At 43.4% G+C, this 27819-nt stretch overlaps 3 protein-coding genes across 5 annotated transcripts in view; 1 reads left to right on the forward strand and 2 right to left on the reverse strand.

Annotated features, from left to right (window-relative positions):
• The window catches only part of RBM48 (RNA binding motif protein 48), a 16599-nt gene extending 5493 nt beyond the window's left edge, over positions 1-11106 (reverse strand). The window contains exons 1-3 of one of the 2 annotated variants that reach the window (XM_073582014.1): positions 10793-11106; positions 4067-4257; positions 1671-1816 (exon numbers count right to left, since the gene is read on the reverse strand). In XM_073582014.1, coding sequence (XP_073438115.1) covers positions 1671-1816; positions 4067-4257; positions 10793-10900 — 445 coding nt within the window. In that variant the 5' untranslated portion in view covers positions 10901-11106. The remainder of the gene's footprint in view (positions 1-1670; positions 1817-4066; positions 4258-10792) is intronic. The other variant, XM_073582015.1, reaches the window with a different exon arrangement.
• Positions 11107-11410: 304 nt separating this feature from the next.
• PEX1 (peroxisomal biogenesis factor 1) overlaps positions 11411-27819 on the forward strand; it is a 68763-nt gene continuing 52354 nt past the window's right edge. Inside the window, exons 1-2 of one of the 2 annotated variants that reach the window (XM_073582018.1) lie at positions 11411-11569; positions 13417-13557. In XM_073582018.1, coding sequence (XP_073438119.1) covers positions 11456-11569; positions 13417-13557 — 255 coding nt within the window. In that variant the 5' untranslated portion in view covers positions 11411-11455. The remainder of the gene's footprint in view (positions 11570-13416; positions 13558-27819) is intronic. The other variant, XM_073582017.1, reaches the window with a different exon arrangement.
• LOC141095737 (E3 ubiquitin-protein ligase UHRF1-like) lies at positions 15085-20023 on the reverse strand. The gene has a single exon (XM_073582019.1). The coding sequence runs from the start codon at positions 19963-19965 to the stop codon at positions 17701-17703; it is 2265 nt and encodes a 754-aa protein (XP_073438120.1). The 5' UTR covers positions 19966-20023; the 3' UTR covers positions 15085-17700.

The raw sequence follows: 27819 nt of genomic DNA on the forward strand, positions 1-27819 counted from the left end.
ATACAAGAATATAACTACTATAATACTGCCCCTATGTACAAGAATATAACTACTATAATACTGCCCCCTATGTACAAGAATATAACTACTATAATACTGCCCCTATGAACAAGAATATAACTACTATAATACTGCTCCCTATGTACAACAATATAACTACTATAATACTGCCCCTATGTACAAGAATATAACTACTATAATACTACCCACATGTACAAGAATATAACTACTATAATACTGCCCCTATGTACAAGAATATAACTACTATAATACTGTCCCTATGTACATGAATATAACTACTATAATACTGCTTCTATCTACTATAATACTGCTCCTATGTACAAGAATATAACTACTATAATACTGCTCCCTATATACAAGAATATAACTACTATAATACTGCTCCCTATGTACAAGAATATAACTACTATAATACTGCCCCTATGTACAAGAATATAACTACTATAATATTCTTGTACATAGGGGCCAGTATTATAGTAGTTATATTCTTGTACATAGGGGCAGTATTATAGTAGTTATATTCTTGTACATAGGGAGCAGTATTATAGTAGTTATATTCTTGTACATAGGGAGCAGTATTATAGTAGTTATATTCTTGTATATAGGGAGCAGTATTATAGTAGTTATATTCTTGTACATAGGAGCAGTATTATAGTAGATAGAAGCAGTATTATAGTAGTTATATTCATGTACATAGGGACAGTATTATAGTAGTTATATTCTTGTACATAGGGGCAGTATTATAGTAGTTATATTCTTGTACATAGGGGGCAGTATTATAGTAGTTATATTCTTGTACATAGGGGCAGTATTTTAGTAGTTATATTCTTGTACATAGGGGCAGTATTTTAGTAGTTATATTCTTGTACATAGGGAGCAGTATTATAGTAGTTATATTCTTGTACATAGGGGCCAGTATAACTACTATAATACTGCTCCCTATGTACAAGAATATAACTACTATAATACTGCTCCCTATATACAAGAATATAACTACTATAATACTGCCCCTATGTACAAGAATATAACTACTATAATACTGCCCCCTATGTACAAGAATATAACTACTATAATACTGCCCCTATGTACAAGAATATAACTACTATAATACTGTCCCTATGTACAAGAATATAACTACTATAATACTGCTCCTATGTACAAGAATATAACTACTATAATACTGCCCCTATGTACAAGAATATAACTACTATAATACTGCTCCCTATGTACATGAATATAACTACTATAATACTGCTCCTATGTACAAGAATATAACTACTATAATACTGCCCTATGTACAAGAATATATCTACTATAATACTGCCCCTATGTACAAGAATATAACTACTATAATACTGCTCTTATGTACATGAATATAACTACTATAATACTGCTCCTATGTACAAGAATATAACTACTATAATACTGCCCTATGTACAAGAATATATCTACTATAATACTGCTCCTATGTACAAGAATATATCTACTATAATACTGCCCCTATGGACAAGAATATAACTACTATAATACTGCCCCTATGTACAAGAATATAACTACTATAATACTGCTCCTATGTACAAGAATATAACTACTATAATACTGCTCCTATGGACAAGAATATATCACCAATGTGTGAGGATATAACTGACCTCTATCATCTGTAGCTCGTGCCACGTATCGTCTTCTATCTTGAAGTTTTTCTCTGGTCTCTTGAACACTCTCAAACTCTGGAGCGTAGCAGACATGAAGGATTCCTCCGAAGAAACTGTTTTCATCTAATTTCCGTTTGGCAACTCTAAAGAGTAAAGAGAGAAACCATGGAATTAAAGGGATGTTCCCATCTCACATCGAGAGAGAGAGATTTTTTTTTTCCGGCGTTTAGGGTTAAATTACATGAATAGAAGATTTTTTGGGCATGCGCAGTTTAAGAAAGCGGGCCCGCCAACGACAAAAAAACATTACTATGTCCGTCTACTCCACACGGACGCTGAAATACCAACGGATCCGTCAAATAACGGAAGCAACGGATGACCATCCGTCACAATCCGGCACTTATGTAAGTCTATGAAAAAAAAAATAACGGATTCCGGGAAAAAAAAAAAAAATACATTTTTTTTTTTCAAACAAGGGCGGAATTTGACTGACGTAAAAAAACTGAAGTGTGAAAGAGGCCTAAGCCCTGTATGTCCCTAGAGCTAGGGAGGGGGTGAGATGAGCACTGGTCTGTCCCCACTGTAAACAAAAGAAAAAAAGGTAGACAAGGGGAATGAACTTAGCTTGAGCAGTCTCAGAGAGGTATCACCAAACATCCTCAAACAGCTCCAGAGAGGAATTTAGCAGACAGCTATAGCTCCAAGCCTTCACAAGGGAAAAATGTGAATATCACCGGAAACTCTCTGCAGCAGACTGGGAATTTATAAACACCCAGGTCCAGGTGTGTCATCTAGAGCCGGAGGGGGGTTGACGCTGGGTACAAGAGTCAGAAGGATTAAGGAGGCGTCTGTAATGCCAAACGCTGAGACCTTCTGGAGCCAGATGCAGAGCGACAGTCTGTTGCATCTGACACACCCGTGACGCTACGGTATCACAGGATGAATGCACCGGAGTATTTCCCGTCCTGCCTCCGGCGTGTCGTGTTTCTGGAGACTCCACTGCGGTATCATAGGATGGATGCGCCGCAGTATTTCCTGTCCTGCCTCCAGTGCGTCATGCCTCTGGAGACTTATGCCCACAATGGTGATATGACTATATGATAAAATATCAGCAATGTCATCAGTATGACAGGTATGTGATGGGTATTTTAGGCAATCAACACAAGAGGTAGGGATTAGAGATGGGAGAACGTGCTGGCACATGGTGTTATCTGAGCATGCTCGGGTGCTAAGAGTGTCTCTGGCGTGCTCGAATAATATGTTCGAGTCGCCGTGGCTGTATGTCTCGTAGCTATTCGACAACCGCAGTATATACAGGGATTCCCTAACAAACAGGAAATCCGTGCATGTTTTCTGACTGTCTAATAGCTGTGAGACACGCAGCCGCGGGGACTGGAACAGAGTATGTGAGCACTCTGAAGACACTTGATTAGCACTGAGCATGCTCAGATAACGCCTTATGTGAGCACGTTCGTTCATCACTGCTGGCCCATTTATCAAATGTTGATATTAGGTGCGTGATCTTCTCTTTCCGACCCGAAAGTGTTGGGAAGCTTCTCTTACCAAAGAATCGGGGTGCCCCCTACCAAAGAACCTTTGTCCCTTAATCGCTGGATGAAGTCCCTTTTATCAGAACAAACTGGACGGCGGCTATTCCACTTTAAAAATGAATTTGTAGCAGTTGGCTTACAAAAAATGGCAGCTTGTAATGGCCCATCCCCTGTTTCAGAGGATCCAGGAACGAGTTTTTGTTCATGAATTTCAAATGCAAATTTGAGTCCAATGTTATTGGTATTTAGGGACCCACAAAACTTCTGGATCCCCTCCACCGGACCCTTCCATAGCAGGGACACATCAGCTACGTCTCTGACCCGAAGGTCGATGTATTCAGATGCGACACAATTACCCTCCAAAAAAGACAACGGTCTTTGACTATTCCCCGGGGGGGCTGCCGATCCTAGGAGAGGGGGATGGGGGGGTGTATTCTTATGTTTTGGAAATCCAGCCGTGTATTTGTGATGAACATTCTTCGCTAATCTGCTCACAGACAGGAATGTTTGATCCCCGATTGGACCAGTGACGTCTGATTCTTAAAGGGATATTCCCAGTAAGAGAACAGCGAGTTTCCAAATTAAATAACTGGGAGGGTGGGCAAGCCATCAATCATCATGGAACAGCGTATTATAACACTGGAGTGACAGTCCTAATAAGTCACCATTCCCCCCATCGCCTTGTCACCACCCAGTACTAAGTACAGTGGATCTCCACCTGTCTGGGGTCCCATCCCTGGTGTAGTCTCTCCTCTCCAGGTAACATTAGGGGGTCTCTACTAGAAAGGGAAGGTATAAAGTGAAAGATCCTGATACAGAAGAAAGCCGCTGCCCGAGTCTCACCGTGCGCTCTGTAACCGCTGGAACTTAATGAGGTAGACCTCTGTGAACTGCTCGGCCGGGTATTCATCCAGCGGATTGTATTCTGCTACTGCTCCAAAAAGTGCAAACTGCTCAATCAGTTCCTTCATAACACCAATGGCCGGGACCCCCTGCACCAGCAAATACCGAGACTCCAGATTAATCGTGTACACCTAGAGATGAGAGGGCAAAGAAAGGTACTGAGCACTATAGAAACCCACCCAAGGGGCACAGTCTATGTAATGACATTATTCTACATATATAGGAGTCACTGTCTACATACATTACCGAGTTACATCCTGTATTATACACCAGAGCTGCACTCACTATTCTGCTGGTGCAGTCACTGTGTACATACATTACATTACTGATCCTGAGTTACCTCCTGTATTATACTCCAGAGCTGTACTCACTATTCTGCTGGTGCTGTCACTGTGTACATACATTACTGATCCTGAGTTACATCCTGTATTATACCCCAGAGCTGCACTCACTATTCTGCTGGTGCAGTCACTGTGTACATACATTACATTACTGATTCTGAGTTACCTCCTCTATTATCCTCCAGAGCTGCACTCACTATTCTGCTGGTGCAGTCACTGTGTACATACATTACATTACTGATCCTGAGTTACATCCTGTATTATACTCCAGAGCTGTACTCACTATTCTGCTGGTGCAGTCACTGTGTACATACATTACTGATCCTGAGTTACCTCCTGTATTATACTCCAGAGCTGCACTCACTATTCTGCTGGTGCAGTCACTGTACTTTATACATACATTACATTACTGATCCTGAGTTACTTCCTGTATTATACTCCAGAGCTGCACTCACTATTCTGCTGGTGCAGTCACTGTGTACATACAATACATTACTGATCCTGAGTTACCTCCTGTATTATAATTCAGTGCTTCACTCACTATTCTGCTGGTGCAGTCACTGTGTACATACATTACATTGCTCATCCTGAGTTACCTCCTGTATTATACTCCAGAGCTGCAGTCACTGTGTACATACATTACATTACTGATCCTGAGTTACATCCTGTATTATCCTCCAGAGCTGCACTCACTATTCTGCTGGTGCAGTCAATGTGTACATACATTACTGATCCTGAGTTACATCCTGTATTATACTCCAGAGCTGCACTCACTATTCTGCTGGTGCAGTCACTGTGTACATACATTACATTACTGATCCTGAGTTACATCCTGTATTATACTCCAGAGCTGCACTCACTATTCTGCTGGTGCAGTCACTGTGTACATACATTACATTACTGATCCTGAGTTACATCCTGTATTATACTCCAGAGCTGCACTCACTATTCTGCTGCAGTCACGGTGTACATACATTACATTACTGATCCTGAGTTACATCCTGTGTTATACTCCAGAGCTGCACTCACTATTCTGCTGGTGGAGTCACTGTGTACATACATTACATTACTGATCCTGAGTTACATCCTGTGTTATACTCCAGAGCTGCACTCACTATTCTGCTGGTGCAGTCACTGTGTACATACATTACATTACTGATCCTGAGTTACATCCTGTGTTATACTCCAGAGCTGCACTCACTATTCTGCTGGTGCAGTCACTGTGTACATACATTACATTACTGATCCTGAGTTACATCCTGTATTATACTCCAGAGCTGCACTCACTATTCTGCTGTTGCAGTCACTGTGTACATACATTACTGATCCTGAGTTACATCCTGTATTATACCCCAGAGCTGCACTCACTATTCTGCTGGTGCAGTCACTGTGTACATACATTACATTACTGATCCTGAGTTACATCCTGTATTATACTCCAGAGCTGCACTCACTATTCTGCCGGTGCAGTCACTGTGTACATACATTACTGATCCGGAGTTACATCCTGTATTATACTCCAGAGCTGCACTCACTATTCTGCTGGTGCAGTCACTGTGTACATACATTACTGATCCTGAGTTACATCCTGTATTATACTCCAGAGCTGCACTCACTATTCTGCTGGTGCAGTCACTGTGTACATACATTACTGATCCTGAGTTACATCCTGCATTATACTCCAGAGCTGCACTCACTATTCTGCTGGTGCAGTCACTGTGTACATACATTACATTACTGATCCTGAGTTACATCCTGTATTATACCCCAGAGCTGCACTCACTATTCTGCTGGTGCAGTCACTGTGTACATTCATTACATTACTGATCCTGAGTTACATCCTGTATTATACTCCAGAGCTGCACTCACTATTCTGCTGGTGCAGTCACTGTGTACATTCATTACATTACTGATCCTGAGTTACATCCTGTATTATACTCCAGAGCTGCACTCACTATTCTGCTGGTGCAGTCACTGTGTACATACCGTACATTACATTACTGATCCTCAGCTACATCCTGTGTTATACTCCAGAGCTGCACTCACTATTCTGCTGGTGCAGTCACTGTGTACATTCATTACATTACTGATCCTGAGTTACATCCTGTATTATACTCCAGAGCTGCACTCACTATTCTGCTGGTGCAGTCACTGTGTACATTCATTACATTACTGATCCTGAGTTACATCCTGTATTATACTCCAGAGCTGCACTCACTATTCTGCTGGTGCAGTCACTGTGTACATACATTACATTACTGATCCTGAGTTACATCCTGTATTATACCCCAGAGCTGCACTCACTATTCTGCTGGTGCAGTCACTGTGTACATACATTACATTACTGATCCTGAGTTACATCCTGTATTATACTCCAGAGCTGCACTCACTATTCTGCTGGTGCAGTCACTGTGTACATACATTACATTACTGATCCTGAGTTACATCCTGTATTATACCCCAGAGCTGCACTCACTATTCTGCTGGTGCAGTCACTGTGTACATACATTACATTACTGATCCTGAGTTACATCCTGTATTATACTCCAGAGCTGCACTCACTATTCTGCTGGTGCAGTCACTGTGTACATACATTACATTACTGATCCTGAGTTACCTCCTGTATTATACTCCAGAGCTGCACTCACTATTCTGCTGGTGCAGTCACTGTGTACATACATTACATTACTGATCCTGAGTTACATCCTGTATTATACTCCAGAGCTGCACTCACTATTCTGCTGGTGCAGTCACTGTGTACATACATTACTGATCCTGAGTTACACCATGTATTATACTGCAGAGCTGCACTCACTATTCTGCTGGTGCAGTCACTGTGTACATACATTACTGATCCTGAGTTACATCCTGTATTATACTCCAGAGCTGCACTCACTATTCTGCTGGTGCAGTCACTGTGTACATACATTACTGATCCTGAGTTACATCCTGTATTATACTCCAGAGCTGCACTCACTATTCTGCTGGTGCAGTCACTGTGTACATTCATTACATTACTGATCCTGAGTTACATCCTGTATTATACTCCAGAGCTGCACTCACTATTCTGCTGGTGCAGTCACTGTGTACATACATTACTGATCCTGAGTTACATCCTGTATTATACTCCAGAGCTGCACTCACTATTCTGCTGGTGCAGTCACTGTGTACATACATTACTGATCCTGAGTTACATCCTGTATTATACTGCAGAGCTGCACTCACTATTCTGCTGGTGCAGTCACTGTGTACATTCATTACATTACTGATCCTGAGTTACATCCTGTATTATACTCCAGAGCTGCACTCACTATTCTGCTGGTGCAGTCACTGTGTACATTCATTACATTACTGATCCTGAGTTACATCCTGTATTATACTCCAGAGCTGCACTCACTATTCTGCTGGTGCAGTCACTGTGTACATACCGTACATTACATTACTGATCCTCAGCTACATCCTGTGTTATACTCCAGAGCTGCACTCACTATTCTGCTGGTGCAGTCACTGTGTACATTCATTACATTACTGATCCTGAGTTACATCCTGTATTATACTCCAGAGCTGCACTCACTATTCTGCTGGTGCAGTCACTGTGTACATTCATTACATTACTGATCCTGAGTTACATCCTGTATTATACTCCAGAGCTGCACTCACTATTCTGCTGGTGCAGTCACTGTGTACATACATTACATTACTGATCCTGAGTTACATCCTGTATTATACCCCAGAGCTGCACTCACTATTCTGCTGGTGCAGTCACTGTGTACATACATTACATTACTGATCCTGAGTTACATCCTGTATTATACTCCAGAGCTGCACTCACTATTCTGCTGGTGCAGTCACTGTGTACATACATTACATTACTGATCCTGAGTTACATCCTGTATTATACCCCAGAGCTGCACTCACTATTCTGCTGGTGCAGTCACTGTGTACATACATTACATTACTGATCCTGAGTTACATCCTGTATTATACTCCAGAGCTGCACTCACTATTCTGCTGGTGCAGTCACTGTGTACATACATTACATTACTGATCCTGAGTTACCTCCTGTATTATACTCCAGAGCTGCACTCACTATTCTGCTGGTGCAGTCACTGTGTACATACATTACATTACTGATCCTGAGTTACATCCTGTATTATACTCCAGAGCTGCACTCACTATTCTGCTGGTGCAGTCACTGTGTACATACATTACTGATCCTGAGTTACACCATGTATTATACTGCAGAGCTGCACTCACTATTCTGCTGGTGCAGTCACTGTGTACATACATTACTGATCCTGAGTTACATCCTGTATTATACTCCAGAGCTGCACTCACTATTCTGCTGGTGCAGTCACTGTGTACATACATTACTGATCCTGAGTTACATCCTGTATTATACTCCAGAGCTGCACTCACTATTCTGCTGGTGCAGTCACTGTGTACATTCATTACATTACTGATCCTGAGTTACATCCTGTATTATACTCCAGAGCTGCACTCACTATTCTGCTGGTGCAGTCACTGTGTACATACATTACTGATCCTGAGTTACATCCTGTATTATACTCCAGAGCTGCACTCACTATTCTGCTGGTGCAGTCACTGTGTACATACATTACTGATCCTGAGTTACATCCTGTATTATACTGCAGAGCTGCACTCACTATTCTGCTGGTGCAGTCACTGTGTACATTCATTACATTACTGATCCTGAGTTACATCCTGTATTATACTGCAGAGCTGCACTCACTATTCTGCTGGTGCAGTCACTGTGTACATACATTACTGATCCTGAGTTACATCCTGTATTATACCCCAGAGCTGCACTCACTATTCTGCTGGTGCATTCACTGTGTACATACATTACATTACTGATCCTGAGTTACATCCTGTATTATACTCCAGAGCTGCACTCACTATTCTGCTGGTGCAGTCACTGTGTACATACATTACATTACTGATCCTGAGTTACCTCCTGTATTATACCCCAGAGCTGCACTCACTATTCTGCTGGTGCAGTCACTGTGTACATACATTACTGATCCTGAGTTACATCCTGTATTATACCCCAGAGCTGCACTCACTATTCTGCTGGTGCAGTCACTGTGTACATACATTACATTACAGATCCTGAGTTACCTCCTGTATTATACCCCAGAGCTGCACTCACTATTCTGCTGGTGCAGTCACTGTGTACATACATTACATTACTGATGCTGAGTTACACCCTGTATTATACTCCAGATCTCCACTCACTATTCTGCTGGTGCAGTCACTGTGTACATACATTACATTACTGAACCTGAGTTACATCCTGTATTATACTCCAGAGCTGCACTCACTATTCTGCTGGTGCAGTCACTGTGTACATACATTACATTACTGATCCTGAGTTACCTCCTGTATTATACCCCAGAGCTGCACTCACTATTCTGCTGGTGCAGTCACTGTGTACATACATTACATTACTGATGCTGAGTTACACCCTGTATTATACTCCAGATCTGCACTCACTATTCTGCTGGTGCAGTCACTGTGTACATACATTACTGATCCTGAGTTACCTCCTGTATTATACCCCAGAGCTGCACTCACTATTCTGCTGGTGCAGTCACTGTGTACATTACATTACTGATCCTGAGTTACATCCTGTATTATACCCCAGAGCTGCACTCACTATTCTGCTGGTGCAGTCACTGTGTACATACATTACATTACTGATGCTGAGTTACACCCTGTATTATACTCCAGATCTGCACTCACTATTCTGCTGGTGCAGTCACTGTGTACATACATTACTGATCCTGAGTTACCTCCTGTATTATACCCCAGAGCTGCACTCACTATTCTGCTGGTGCAGTCACTGTGTACATTACATTACTGATCCTGAGTTACATCCTGTATTATACTCCAGAGCTGCACTCACTATTCTGCTGGTGCAGTCACTGTGTACATACATTACATTACTGATCCTGAGTTACATCCTGTATTGTACTCCAGAGCTGCACTCACTATTCTGCTGGTGCAGTCACTGTGTACATTACATTACTGATCCTGAGTTACATCCTGTATTGTACTCCAGAGCTGCACTCACTATTCTGCTGGTGCAGTCACTGTGTATATAATTACATTACTGATCCTGAGTTACATCCTGTATTATACTCCAGAGCTGCACTCACTATTATTACTGTCTCTGTATCACCATTTCCATGTATTGTAGGACTACAAGTACCAGGTCCTCGCTGTCCTCTGTGCAGGTGTTTCTAATCCCTCAGTAAACTGCAGTGTCACATTTAGCGTTGTAATAAATGACTCCACGCACTTTGACTGCTCTCGGATTCCGTCCATCTCGGTACTTTGCCCGGGAGGCGCAGATCTTTCGCTGCTCGTGGTGCGGATGGACTTCTATCTGCAAACGGGGATCCGTCATTTTCTTCTTCACTCCTAACACTCCAGGCCTCTTTCACTCCCATCACTGACCTCCTACACATAATATACCATCACTGCGCTGTCTGCCTGTGCAGGAACCATTTTCCTGAAGCCTCTGGCTTGATTATTAAAGCTCTTGGTCTTCGGAATGATGGCCGCCCTTACATAGCCTTAAATCGTACAGGTGGCGACACTTGTATTTACTACGCCTGACGCGCTCTGCAAATCACGTGTCCACACAGAACCCGGAAACGCCAACTACAAATCTGATTGGTCGGAAGGAACCATCATGCAGAATAATGAAGGGGGGGGGATGTACAATTTTTTTTCTGAATTTCAACAATAATATTATACACACCTATATTATACCCTTTGTGTGTTTTTTTGTAGAAGTAGAATAATCTTGAATTTATCCCAGACGAAGTTTATTATTATACTCGCGTTTCACTGATAAATGTGAACAGTCCCCCCCTGTAAGTGGTAGAATGCTGAGCTCCAGCAGCGGTGTGTCCCCAGCACTGGAGAGTGATGTTGTGAGCCGGAGCCGCCGTGGGGAATGCTGGGAGGGGGGATATCGGGGGCTGCGGCTGTCACCGTGACCCTCACCGGCGCCAAGGATGCGTTCCTGCGCCTGACACCCGAGCTCAGCGCACAGCTGCGCCTGGAACAGGTGAGAGCGTCCCCTGCCGACCCCCTGCAGGCTGTGCACTCAGTGACTGGGGGCCCCTCCTCTCCAGCTTATATACAGGGGGCCACAATGTCTCCTCACTGTGCAGGCAGGAGCGTCTGGTCGTCCCTGTTGTAGAACTACATCTCCCAGCGTGCTGCTGCTAGGGCATGCTGGGAGTTGTGGTTCTGCAGCAGCTGGAGTCATATCTACGTGAGATCTGGATTTGTAGAAGGCAGGGAGCATGGAGCCCTTTGGCACGGCTCAGAGATTGCTCTGCACGCTCCCTTTGACCTCCATCATCTTTTTGTGTGTGTGTTCCCCTTTAAATATTTTATTCTGTGAGACAAAACCGTCTTTTTTTTTTTTCCTGCAGAATCTAATCGCTTTTCGTAACGTCCCCGCGAGTACGTGAGATCCGCGGCGTCACCGTCCTCCTGTCATAAAACCTTTGCTCCAAGAGAAGCCGAGAAAAGAGCCACGTTAATGAGTAATGGTGGCGCGAGGCGTCCAGGCTGGGGGAGGGGAGGCTGCTGCAGCGGCGGCTCGTGCGGAGCTTACGTGATTTAGCTCCTGAAAACCGAGGTGCGGTGAATGGGCGCCAGCTTTGTCTGTGTGGTCATATTAGTGCACTCGTTTTTTAATTGAAGGACTGGTTCTGTACCGAAAGATCCCGTTAAAGGGATTTTCTCATTTCTGCAAGTGATTATATATTACTCGGATACGATCGACCTTCGGGATCTTTAGGCCGCGTGCACACATTGCGGTTTTTTTTTTTTTTCAGTGCAGATTTGTCACAAAACTTGAAGGGAGCGAGAATCCTGCCGTCTCCTGCACACGTGGCTGATTTGTGACTGGTAGATTATATCTGCAGCGTGTCAGTTCTCAGGCTATGTTCACACGTGGTGGGGTTTTTTTTTTTGCTGCGTTCTTTATGCAAATTGAAAGCTGCGTTTTACAGAACCGGCCGAAGCGACGAGAGATCACAAATCTCATGCGCGCACTTTTTTTTTTTTTTCCTGACCGAATTGGAAAACTGCTGAGTTTTTATAAATTGCAGCACTTTTTTTTTTTTTTTCAGCGTTTTCTTTCATCCATAGAAAGCAATGAGTGCAAAAAAAAAAACGCAGCAACAAATTAAGAACGCCGGTATCAGGTTCTGCTTTTTTTGGTGCAGAAAACTCAAGCTCAACAAGCACTAAAGTGTATCAGCGTGCACAAGAGACAAATGTGCCAGAAAACCGCAGCCAAACCTGCATTGTGTAAGCAGATTCTTTACTGCCGAGACAGCAGGATTCCCTGCAAAGAAAAATGCAATGTGTGAACAGAACCTTACAGGGGTTCTGCTGCAGATTTCCCCCAGACCAATAAGTGGGGGAAATATGTAAGAAAAACGCAAGTAAAAAAAGAAGCAAATTAAACTTTTGCTTTTATCTGCCAAGAGATGCACCAAATACACAATGCGAGCACATGTGAAGAGGTTTATTTATAGACAGTAACAAAAACTCATGAGAGAAACAATTACTCAATTATTTCCACTTGCAAGTCTGAAAAACGTGTGAACATACCCTAAACAACTATGCACGTGCAGGGACCACCGTGGTGAGTCCACAAGGGCAGCCCCATAGACGTTCCTGATGTGCCGTTCAATTCATCGTGTCTCCAGGGCCAGTCAATGAGTTTCTGGTTTGGATGAAGAAGGCGCTCATAGGGGAGAGCAGGGAATCTGTCGGTAGGATCACCCCTCATAAGCAGTCTATGTTGATACGCTATTTGTTTTAACCAAAAAAAAAAAGTCAGTACATGGTGAAGCACAGACCGCTGATTGCACGCTATCATGTTTCCTCCAGGGCGGCGCTCTAGAGGTGACATGGGAGGAGCAGCGGGTCTATCTCGGTTGGATGGCGAACCGCAGCAGAGTTACAGACTACACCATGGTGGAGCTCAACAGACAGCTGGCCGAAAAACTGGGACTTGTGGATGGACAGCAGGTACTGAGCATGATCTCCAGCTCCGGGGACATGTGACTTCTCGGCTGTTGAGAAACTACAGCTCTCAGCATGCCCGGACAGTCACACGTATGTATTGTCATAGAGTTTGAGCCATACATATCCAGGATATTTTGTGCTCAGTCTTTTGAGATTATGTACCTGTAGCCATTCTTTATATTTGGTGGCAGAATTGGCCTATTCCCGAGAGGGAATCCTCCCCAAGGTGCCGGACACTGAAAAATCATGTTTTATTCGGCATTTTTCCATGTAATTTGTATAAAATAACTAATTTACTACTGAAACAGAAAAATCCAGGTTTGAAACCATATGCAGATTGGCATGAAAATGCATTCGGGGTGTGTCAGTGCACAGAGTAGTGACACCCTCCCAATGCATTGGCAGACTGATTTGCATGTGGCTTCAAGGCTTGATTTCTCAGCGCTGACACATTGGATTACTACAAGACACGTGTCACCTATACGGACAAACTGCTAGTTTTATTATAAAAATCTTCCCTGCAAGATTCACTTCTCGCACCTGTAACAAGTTTGCCCCCAACTTTTTTTTTTTCCTTATAAGACTATTGATATTTTATTCCAGAAAATAAGTACCGTATATACCAGTGTATAAGCAGACCCCCCCCCTAATTTTGCCACAAAAAAATGGGAACTTATTGAAGCCTAGGATCAATGGTGGTCCAAGAAGATGCTCTATAGAAACGCCCCCCCCCCATATGCTGGCCCAAGAAGATGCTCCATAAATACCCCCCATATATTGCTGCACAAGGGTTAATGCTGCCCCATAAATACCCCTTATTTGCTGCTGCAATTAAAAAAAAAAAAAATGACACTCACACCTCCATCGCTGGGGGCCAGGTGCCGTTGCCTTGAGCTCCTGGCACCGGTGATATTTTTTTCTCCTACTGGCAGACACGTAATGTACAAGGGCTGGTATTCTTTCATGGAAACATATCTAAATATTCAAAACTTCACATATTGCCTGTTTTACACTCTGACATGTGGTCCCAAGTTTGGTGCTTTTTCTATAGCTCCACCAGCCCTCTTCTGTTTCGGGGGTCTCTCTGTATCAATCAAGATGCTGGCTTAGCTCCTTTCTACTCTAGTCAGGTCCTAAGCTACAAGTCTGTGGTCACTGACTGCAGATTACTTCTCACAGCGCGCATACTATGAGGATTCACCTATGTTGGCCATCATGCATACTTTCGGCCACATTCCGACTAGACGTACACAGCCTCACTCAATGTATTGGGCAAGGCCAGAAACAGTCTACTCTGATTGTGGCCGGGCGTATATCACATGATCGCCCGCTCCCGACATTGGAGAATCCTCACAGCGTGCAGTGCATGTGTGCTACGAGGATTCACACGTCTGCAGTCACAGAGTAACTACAGACTTGTACTTCAAGGCCGGACAACCCTTTCAAGAAAGCTATCACTGAGTCACTGGTGAAAAGCGATTTAGCCTCCCCTCCAACCTATCATCATTCTGCACTTAAGAATGAAATCCATTTGTATCTTGTAGAAATGAAATACATTTATTTATGTGAACAATATAGGAGATAAATCCCCAAAACATTGGTAGAGTATTGCAAAGCAAGAAGTCCATCAACACGAATGACATTAGCTCTTCAGAATTAAATCTAAGTCAGCAGAATAGTGCACGTAGGACACATGCCGATATATAGAATATATACAGTAATACAGTGCTCAGTGATGGCAGTGCCAGGAAAGAAGGTATAGATCTCACCCAATTCTTGTAGTGGACCAAGTCACATGCTGATGCAAGAGTATATGACCAGAGGGGTGAACCGGTAGCCTTATGTGCCCAGTGTAACTCCCGCCCTGACAAGGGCAGTACCTAAGTATAACCTATGAAGACTAGCCCACGAATACGTTTCCACCTCAAAAGCAAATCCTCATCAGGGGAGTACCAAAAGAGGAAAAAGGATCCATTAGATTCACAGCTAAAGGGTATAAGTCAGGGCGCTGCAGTGACAGCAAGCTCTAAAAGAAGCATGCAGGGCGCCACACGGCCTCTTGGAAGTATATGCTCCTGCTGAGGCTGAAACGTGTCGGGTGGACTACTCTTTTGGGGCATGTTACATGTTCAAACTTGAGTCCTGTCCTTGTCTGGGCAGGAGATATACAGGGGATATTAGGTTACCAATTCACCCTTCTGGCCATATACTCTTGCATCGGCATGTAACTCGGGTCCTCTACAAGAATTGGGCGAGAGCTATACCTTCTTTCCTGGCAGCACTGTACTATTGTAGTGTGGCACAGAGCTCTTTTACTCATTAAAAGTTACAGTAAGTTCTAACCATTTATCCTACTTCTGCTGATGTAATCATATCAGATTTCAGTGTTAAAGTAAAACATATAAAGCGCACAAACAATGTAGAACAAAGGTAACAAGGGAAAAAAAAAAAAACCAGGGGAGAAGGGAATCAGTGGCTGATGACACAAGGATTCAATTGTGAACAAGAATCAAAACAGATAATGGAGAAATTCTACCTATAAAACATCTGGATATCAGACCATGGCCGCATGGTGGGACCGGCTGAGCAATGGACTCCGATGTCGCTGGCAGTCCTATGGAGAGGTACACATGCCCGAGCCTTATCTGGGTTGTTGGGGGGGGGGGGGGATCCCCGCAGTTGTACTCTTTAAGACAATACTTGGACATTAGGTGCCATTACCAGCAGTACAAATAACATACAACTGTACGGTGATAGCTGATTACTCTCTCAAGCAGGCGACCCAAAAAGAAGGCATGAAAATGACTATTTGGCACATACGGGACTATTGTACCCAGGCCAGGGAGTCAGCTCTGCTGCAGAAGGTTCAACTCAATGGACCCAAAACACAACCTCATACCTCTGTCAGCAGGAGGACACACCACCAATAAGAATAATACAGATATGGTGTAAAAGTTATAGGGGTATTCCTATCTACAAGATCCTATCCCAGTATGTAGTAGGTGTAATAGTAATTTTAGCAAATACCTCCAATAAGAAACGTAGTACAGTTTTTCTGATTCACTGCATCTTTCTTCATGTGCAGGCATTACAGGATCTTGGGTATCCATGGTTATGACCACTATCAGTGGTCGTAACCATGGATACCCAAGGTCCTGTAATGCCCCTTGCATGAGGAAAGAGTGAATCAGAAAAACTATAAGTTTCTTATTGGAGGTATTTGCGAATATTATTACTACACCTACTACATACTAGGATAGGATCTTGTAGATGGGAATACCCCTTTAAACTACTGATCTAGACCTGTGAAGAGTAGTTATAACCGGCCATTTATTAATCTCTTCATTCTGGACAAAGATTGGGCTCCGTGAATGATCTGTCCATCTACAAGTAGGACCGCCCACCGGACTCCTAAACCAAATTGAGTAGAGAAAAAAAACAAAACTGCAAGTTACAAGAAATTACTTGTCACTGCTATCAATGTTTAATGGGTTGTTCCCATTTTTAGAAGTTAGCACCAAACTTGCTGATGGGCCTGGTGTCCTAATGCTGGGACACCTACCTATTTGAATGTAGCGGTGGCCGGACATGTGCCGCCCTGCTATGTTCAGTCTCTGTGGAGCTCCCAGAGTACAGTGCTCAGCCTCCGGTGACAGTCCCATAGAGAATGACACAGTGGTGCACACATCCGGCCACCACGACATTCAGAAACCATTCTGTGGAGTCCAGTTTTTGGGATTAGTGCGGGTCCCAGCAGTCAGACCACCAGACAGGTGATAATCTCTAAAGATTGGAATACCCCTTACTAACACAGGATATAATCAGCAATCCGATAGACCCTGATCAGTGGTGGCTTATACCCCTGCAAAACAGCACTATTCTAGTGACTTGGCTTCATACACGTCAGTCTTACTAATCCAGATTTAATCGCATATATCCAGATGGGCAGAGCTGCATGTGGTCAACATTGCTTCTCCACGTATGCCAGCAGGTCATGTCCAGTTACCATGGGATGTTATGTCCTCTGCAGCTTTTGATCTCAGAGTCAGACGTAAGAGACAGGAGAGCTTAGGTGAAGCACCAACAATTATGGCAGAGTCCAGAAAAGATAAGAGCTGTAATATCGTAATCTTAGCTGCCAACCAGTTATCGCCCCCTCTCATAACCCGGGAAGAGGTGGCCGAGGACGCTCTGCAGGGGTTTGTTCACCCGCATGTCATAGTTCTTGCCCAGGTCATGTCGGCAGGCCGGACAGCTGTACACTGAGGCCTTGAAGGAGCGGTCCAGGCAGCTCTTGCAGATGTTGTGCAGACACTCGGTGGTGATGGGCTTGTACACCACCTCCTGGCAGCAGATGCACAGGAAGGTCTCCTCCACCTTGCTGATGAATTTGGGCCCTTCCTTTAGATGAGTCATCACTTCGCTCCATAACTTAACGTTCAGCTCGTCCTTTTCGATCAGCTCTTTTTGCTCCGGAGTCAAGTCGTACACAAGCTCAGTTTTAGTTTTCTTCTGCGTTCCCTCCTCGTCGTCATCATCATCATCATCATCAATGACAGATTTCCTTTTTCTCTTCCCTTTGACCGGACTTTCTAGTTCATCTGAATCTAGGTTCTCCTTCTCCCTCTCCTTGTTGGCCACAGACTCTAGATAACCCTCGGGGTACTGCATAGTGAGGCCAAGTTTTTTACCACGTTCTTTGCCCTCTTTGGTCCATGGCGCCGGCTCGTCGTCATCTCTCCTCAGAAGGTAGCGCCATATGAGGAAGCCGGACTTGCCCTTCTCAGGCCAGTATTTCACTACTTTGTAGATGCCGTCGTATCGGTTGCCCTCTTCTGGGGCGAATTTGCTGTGCTTGCTCCCTTTGGCATTACGCACAACACGTACGGGTTTGCCCGCTTTCCAGTCTTTAGCTTCGGCCCCTTCTTTATTATTGATGGGGGTGTTACAGTTCATGGCTAGTGCTCGATTCATGTTGGTCAGTTTCTGGTCACATGACTGCTCCGCCGTCCGCTTGTTACCGGAGAGATCACGACCTCCGCTCCCGGTGTAGGTAAACTCTGTGCCATCATCAGCATCATCTTCATAACCACCAGCCAGGACCAGAGAAAAGGAGCCGTCATTGCTTCTCCCATGGATGCCCGCCACATGAGGCCGATGCACGCCAGCCTCACTAACCTGCACCCTGAACTTCCACATGGTGCCAACTGGTACACCGGGTATCTTGCCGTAGTGATTGGATGGGACAATGGTGCACTCTCTGGAGCGCCCGACGCACGCCATGCCTTTCCCCCAGTCTCTTTGAGAAGATGAGCTGGCGGACGCCATCTTGGCTTTCTTCTTGCTCTCCTTTAGCTTTTCCCCCGCCAGCACCACCTCGCTGGTATCGTTCCTGCAGTCCGGGCAGTACCAGTCATCCACATCTGGCAGGGCGGACAGCGGCGGGTCCAGGCAGTAGATATGGAAGGCCATGTCACACTCATCGCACAGCAGCTGCTTCTCGGGGTCCTGTTTGCCCCCACAGATGTGGCAGGCGCACATGCGGCACTTGGTTTTGGGGTCATCCTTGCACAGCTTGCATTGGGGTCCAGTCTGCGGTTTGGCCGGCACTTCCTCGGGAGTCGGGGGCAGGGTCTCTGCTGGGATTGGGGTCTCGGGCCTCTCGATCTTAAACACCTCATCCACAAATACGATTTTGCAGTCATTTATGGGGTCTCCAGCGTCCCCCATTAGCAGCTTGGCGTACAGTTCCTTGCTGTTCTTGCCCTCTTTCTTGCGGAGGATCTCGGCGTCGTACCAGTAGCCCCGCTCCATGGGCTCCTCCGGGTTGTAGTTGAGCATGACCACCAGTCCGGCCCGCAGCTCCTCCCAGGACAGCGTGCTCCGGGCCCGGGGGCGCACGTCTTGGCCCCTCAGCTGCACCACCCCATTCTCAGGATAGCCCTCGTACTGGATATGGTAGATGACGTCATCAGCGGGGTCTCCGGGGCTTCCCCGGGTCACGTTCACCACCTCCGCCTCGAACCAGGCGCCCATGTGCAGGTCCCGGGCGTCCACCGGCTGCTTTATCCGGTACAGGCCGCGGGCGCTGGGCTCCTCCTCCGGCTCAGTCTCAGACATCGGGGAGTCGTCATCGGGCTCTTCCGCCGTTGCCGGCACCGGGGGAGGAGGAGGCGGCGGCGGGAGCTGGCGGAGCAGCAGCTGCACGATGTCATTCAGGCCGACGCTGTAATCAAAGAGCGTGTGTCCGTCCTCCATCTGCTTCCCCCGGTAGAAGAGCCGCTGCCGGTCCTGCTCCGCTCCGAACACCTCCTGGATCCGCTCCCGCAGCTCCTCCACCTTGGTCAGTTTAGACAGGGAGTCAATGCGGTGAGTCTCCCGGCCGTCCATGGTGCGCACCTGGATCCACATGATGGCGGCTACTTGTCACTCACTACGGAACTGAGACTTCCGAACTCCCGCTCTCCGCCGGCGGCGCGGTTTATAATCTGGCGGGATCCTGACACGCCCGCTGATGATTGGTTAGCGCTGATTGGTAGGGAGGAGTTTCCTAAACGTAGCTCCTCCCCCCTATTCGCCGACACTGCTTTCCCGCCCGTTGTTCCTGTTGTCATGGAAACGTCGTTACCCCATACATTAGTGATATTGTCCTCCCCTCACTATAATATATACACGTCCTCCCCTCACTATAATATATACACGTCCTCCCCTCACTATAATATATACACGTCCTCCCCTCACTATAATATATACACGTCCTCCCCTCACTATAATATATATATATATATACGTCCTCCCCTCACTATAATATATATATATACGTCCTCCCCTCACTATAATATATATATATATACGTCCTCCCCTCACTATAATATATATATATATACGTCCTCCCCTCACTATAATATATATATATATACGTCCTCCCCTCACTATAATATATACACGTCCTCCCCTCACTATAATATATACACGTCCTCCCCTCACTATAATATATACACGTCCTCCCCTCACTATAATATATACACGTCCTCCCCTCACTATAATATATATACGTCCTCCCCTCACTATAATATATATACGTCCTCCCCTCACTATAATATATATATATATATATACGTCCTCCCCTCACTATAATATATATATATACGTCCTCCCCTCACTATAATATATATATATACGTCCTCCTCACTATAATATATATACGTCCTCCTCCTCACTATAATATATATACGTCCTCCCCTCACTATAATATATATACGTCCTCCTCACTATAATATATATATATATATATACGTCCTCCCCTCACTATAATATATATACGTCCTCCCCTCACTATAATATATACACGTCCTCCCCTCACTATAATATATATACGTCCTCCCCTCACTATAATATATATACGTCCTCCCCTCACTATAATATATATATATATATACGTCCTCCCCTCACTATAATATATATATATACGTCCTCCCCTCACTATAATATATATATATACGTCCTCCCCTCACTATAATATATATATATATATATACGTCCTCCCCTCACTATAATATATATACGTCCTCCTCCTCACTATAATATATATATACGTCCTCCTCCTCACTATAATATATATACGTCCTCCTCACTATAATATATATACGTCCTCCCCTCACTATAATATATATACGTCCTCCTCACTATAATATATATATATATATATATATATATATATATACACGTCCTCCCCTCACTATAATATATATATATATACGTCCTCCCCTCACTATAATATATATACGTCCTCCCCTCACCATAATATATATACATCCTCCCCTCACTATAATATATATACGTCCTCCCCTCACTATAATATACACTCACTGGCCACTTTATTAGGTACACCTGTCCAACTGTGTGTTAAGACTTAATTTCTAATCAGCCAATCACATGGCGGCAACTCAGTGCATTTAGGCATGTAGACATGGTCAAGACAATCTCCTGCAGTTCAAACTGAGCATCAGTATGGGGAAGAAAGGTGATTTGAGTGCCTTTGAACGTGGCATGATTGTTGGTGCCAGAAGGGCTGGTCTGAGAATTTCAGAAACTGCTGATCTACTGGGATTTTCACGCACAACCATCTCTAGGGTTTACAGAGAATGGTCCGAAAAAGAAAAAAAATCCAGTGAGCGGCAGTTCTGTGGCCGGAAATGCCATGTTGATGCCAGAGGTCAGAGGAGAATGGGCAAACTGGTTCGAGCTGATAGAAAGGCAACAGTGACTCAAATTGCCACCCGTTACAACCAAGGTAGGCAGAAGAGCATCTCTGAACGCACAGTGCGTCGAACTTTGAGGCAGATGGGCTACAGCAGCAGAAGACCACACTGGGTACCACTCCTCTCAGCTAAGAACAGGAAACTGAGGCTACAATTTGCACAAGCTCATCGAAATTGGACAGTAGAAGATTGGAAAAACGTTGCCTGGTCTGATGAGTCTCGATTTCTGCTGCGACATTCGGATGGTAGGGTCAGAATTTGGCGTAAACAACATGAAAGCATGGATCCATCCTGCCTTGTATCAACAGTTCAGGCTGGTGGTGGTGGTGTCATGGTGTGGGGAATTTTTTCTTGGCACTCTTTGGGCCCCTTGGTACCAATTGAGCATCGTTGCAACGCCACAGCCTACCTGAGTATTGTTGCTGACCATGTCCATCCCTTTATGACCACAATGTACCCAACATCTGATGGCTACTTTCAGCAGGATAATGCGCCATGTCATAAAGCTCGAATCATCTCAGATTGGTTTCTTGACCATGACAATGAGTTCACTGTACTCAAATGGCCTCCTCAGTCACCAGATCTCAATCCAATAGAGCATCTTTGGGATGTGGTGGAACGGGAGATTCGCATCAGGGATGTGCAGCCGACAAATCTGCGCCAACTGTGTGATGCCATCATGTCAATATGGTCCAAAATCTCTGAGGAATGCTTCCAGCACCTTGTTGAATCTCTGCCACGAAGAATTGAGGCAGTTCTGAAGGCAAAAGGGGGTCCAACCCGTTACTAGCATGGTGTACCTAATAAAGTGGCCAGTGAGTGTATATACGTCCTCCCCTCACCATAATATATATACGTCCTCCCCTCACTATAATATATATATATACGTCCTCCCCTCACTATAATATATATACGTCCTCCCCTCACCATAATATATATACGTCCTCCCCTCACCATAATATATATACGTCCTCCCCTCACCATAATATATATACGTCCTCCCCTCACTATAATATATATATATATGTCCTCCCCTCACTATAATATATATACGTCCTCCCCTCACCATAATATATATACGTCCTCCCCTCACCATAATATATATACGTCCTCCCCTCACCATAATATATATACGTCCTCCCCTCACTATAATATATATATATATGTCCTCCCCTCACTATAATATATATACGTCCTCCCCTCACTATAATATATATACGTCCTCCCCTCACTATAATATATATACGTCCTCCCCTCACCATAATATATATATGTCCTCCCCTCACTATAATATATATACGTCCTCCCCTCACCATAATATATATACGTCCTCCCCTCACCATAATATATATACGTCCTCCCCTCACCATAATATATATACGTCCTTCCCTCACTATAATATATATACGTCCTCCCCTCACTATAATATATATATACGTCCTCCCCTCACCATAATATATATACGTCCTCCCCTCACCATAATATATATACGTCCTCCCCTCACCATAATATATATACGTCCTCCCCTCACTATAATATATATACGTCCTCCCCTCACTATAATATATATACGTCCTCCCCTCACTATAATATATATACGTCCTCCCCTCACTATAATATATATATACGTCCTCCCCTCACCATAATATATATACGTCCTCCCCTCACTATAATATATATACGTCCTCCCCTCACCATAATATATATACGTCCTCCCCTCACCATAATATATATACGTCCTTCCCTCACTATAATATATATACGTCCTCCCCTCACTATAATATATATACGTCCTCCCCTCACCATAATATATATGTCCTCCCCTCACTATAATATATATACGTCCTCCCCTCACTATAATATATATATACGTCCTCCCCTCACTATAATATATATATACGTCCTCCCCTCACCATAATATATATACGTCCTCCCCTCACTATAATATATATATACGTCCTCCCCTCACTATAATATATATATACGTCCTCCCCTCACCATAATATATATACGTCCTCCCCTCACTATAATATATATACGTCCTCCCCTCACCATAATATATATACGTCCTTCCCTCACTATAATATATACGTCCTCCCCTCACTATAATATATATACGTCCTCCCCTCACCATAATATATACGTCCTCCCCTCACCATAATATATATATACGTCCTCCCCTCACTATAATATATATATGTCCTCCCCTCACTATAATATATGTACGTCCTCCCCTCACTATAATATATATACGTCCTCCCCTCACTATAATATATATATATACGTCCTCCCCTCACCATAATATATATATACGTCCTCCCCTCACCATAATATATATACGTCCTCCCCTCACCATAATATATATACGTCCTCCCCTCACCATAATATATATACGTCCTCCCCTCACCATAATATATATACGTCCTCCCCTCACTATAATATATATACGTCCTCCCCTCACTATAATATATATACGTCCTCCCCTCACCATAATATATATACGTCCTCCCCTCACCATAATATATATACGTCCTCCCCTCACTATAATATATATACGTCCTCCCCTCACTATAATATATATACGTCCTCCCCTCACTATAATATATATACGTCCTCCCCTCACTATAATATATATACGTCCTCCCCTCACTATAATATATATATATACGTCCTCCCCTCACCATAATATATATACGTCCTCCCCTCACTATAATATATATATATAGGTCCTCCCCTCACCATAATATATATACGTCCTTCCCTCACTATAATATATATACGTCCTTCCCTCACTATAATATATATACGTCCTCCCCTCACTATAATATATATACGTCCTCCCCTCACTATAATATATATACATCCTCCCCTCACTATAATATATATACGTCCTCCCCTCACCATAATATATATACGTCCTCCCCTCACCATAATATATATACGTCCTCCCCTCACTATAATATATATACGTCCTCCCCTCACTATAATATATATACGTCCTCCCCTCACTATAATATATATACGTCCTCCCCTCACTATAATATATATACGTCCTCCCCTCACTATAATATATATATACGTCCTCCCCTCACCATAATATATATACGTCCTCCCCTCACTATAATATATATACGTCCTCCCCTCACCATAATATATATACGTCCTCCTCCTCACTATAATATATATACGTCCTCCCCTCACCATAATATATACGTCCTCACCATAATATATATATACGTCCTCCCCTCACTATAATATATATATACGTCCTCCCCTCACCATAATATATATACGTCCTCCCCTCACTATAATATATATATACGTCCTCCCCTCACTATAATATATATATATACGTCCTCCCCTCACCATAATATATATACGTCCTCCCCTCACTATAATATATATACGTCCTCCCCTCACCATAATATATATACGTCCTCCCCTCACCATAATATATATACGTCCTCCCCTCACCATAATATATATACGTCCTCCCCTCACTATAATATATATACGTCCTCCCCTCACCATAATATATATATACGTCCTCCCCTCACCATAATATATATATACGTCCTCCCCTCACCATAATATATATACGTCCTCCCCTCACCATAATATATATACGTCCTCCCCTCACCATAATATATATACGTCCTCCCCTCACTATAATATATATACGTCCTCCCCTCACTATAATATATATACGTCCTCCCCTCACTATAATATATATACGTCCTCCCCTCACTATAATATATATACGTCCTCCCCTCACCATAATATATATACGTCCTCCCCTCACTATAATATATATACGTCCTCCCCTCACTATAATATATATACGTCTTCCCCTCACTATAATATATATACGTCCTCCCCTCACTATAATATATATACGTCCTCCCCTCACTATAATATATATACGTCCTCCCCTCACTATAATATATATATACGTCCTCCCCTCACCATAATATATATACGTCCTCCCCTCACTATAATATATATACGTCCTCCCCTCACCATAATATATATACGTCCTTCCCTCACTATAATATATATACGTCCTCCCCTCACCATAATATATACGTCCTCCCCTCACCATAATATATATATATACGTCCTCCCCTCACTATAATATATATATACGTCCTCCCCTCACCATAATATATATACGTCCTCCCCACACTATAATATATATATACGTCCTCCCCTCACCATAATATATATATGTCCTCCCCTCACTATAATATATATACGTCCTCCCCTCACTATAATATATATACGTCCTCCCCTCACCATAATATATATACGTCCTTCCCTCACTATAATATATATACGTCCTCCCCTCACCATAATATATACGTCCTCCCCTCACCATAATATATATATATACGTCCTCCCCTCACTATAATATATATATACGTCCTCCCCTCACCATAATATATATACGTCCTCCCCACACTATAATATATATATACGTCCTCCCCTCACCATAATATATATATACGTCCTCCCCTCACCATAATATATATACGTCCTCCCCTCACTATAATATATATACGTCCTCCCCTCACCATAATATATATACGTCCTTCCCTCACTATAATATATATACGTCCTCCCCTCACCATAATATATACGTCCTCCCCTCACCATAATATATATATATACGTCCTCCCCTCACTATAATATATATATACGTCCTCCCCTCACCATAATATATATACGTCCTCCCCACACTATAATATATATATACGTCCTCCCCTCACCATAATATATATATACGTCCTCCCCTCACCATAATATATATACGTCCTCCCCTCACTATAATATATATACGTCCTCCCCTCACTATAATATATATACGTCCTCCCCTCACCATAATATATATACGTCCTCCCCTCACCATAATATATATACGTCCTCCCCTCACCATAATATATATACGTCCTCCCCTCACTATAATATATATACGTCCTCCCCTCACTATAATATATATACGTCCTCCCCTCACTATAATATATATACGTCCTCCCCTCACCATAATATATATACGTCCTCCCCTCACTATAATATATATACGTCCTCCCCTCACTATAATATATATACGTCTTCCCCTCACTATAATATATATACGTCCTCCCCTCACTATAATATATATACGTCCTCCCCTCACTATAATATATATACGTCCTCCCCTCACTATAATATATATACGTCCTCCCCTCACTATAATATATGTACGTCCTCCCCTCACTATAGTGTATATATACGTCCTCCCCTCACTATAGTGTATATATACGTCCTCCCCTCACTATAGTGTATATATACGTCCTCCCCTCACTATAGTGTATATATACGTCCTCCCCTCACTATAGTGTATATATACGTCCTCCCCTCACTATAATATATATACGTCCTCCCCTCACTATAATATATGTACGTCCTCCCCTCACTATAATATATGTACGTCCTCCCCTCACTATAGTGTATATATACGTCCTCCCCTCACGCTACACGTCTTCCTACATCACCACTGGTCTTAGTAAAGCAATGCCGAGGTTATACGGTGTCATTATCATATAATGTGACGCCATTGCTACATCCCATAATATTGTGACACAAAATGCGTCATCTGTGCGGAAAAAATAGTGTAATTTCTACAATATCTGTCATTGTCCAGCACCAGTCACACGGAGGGGTTGTTATTTTTGTTTTTTTAAGTCATTTTGATCCAAAATTATCAAAAAAAAAAAAAAGCGCCATAAATGCATTCTTATCTAATCCTGCTAAAAATCCAATGAAATGTCAGGGGGTTTTAAGCATTTTTTCTATGAAGAGGCTTTGGAAAAACTGGTGTTCAGTCCAGTCAAAAGGCTGCTAAAAATAAATAAAACTTCCCCAAAAATGAAATTTCCTGAGGTGGTTTCTACTTGGAAAAACGTGTCGTTTTTGAACACCTCAAAAACTTGTGTGTGAACAGGGCCTGATAGGGATTTAGGCC

The sequence above is a fragment of the Dendrobates tinctorius genome, unplaced genomic scaffold, assembly GCF_039654945.1.
Source record: "Dendrobates tinctorius isolate UK_male_01 unplaced genomic scaffold, ASM3965494v1 ptg000070l, whole genome shotgun sequence".
NCBI lineage: Eukaryota > Metazoa > Chordata > Amphibia > Anura > Dendrobatidae > Dendrobates > Dendrobates tinctorius.

What these genes read in the sequence shown, in the direction of transcription:
- LOC141095737 (XM_073582019.1), bottom strand. Translation starts at nt 19,965, where the DNA reads ATGTGGATCCAGGTGCGCACCATGGACGGCCGGGAGACTCACCGCATT.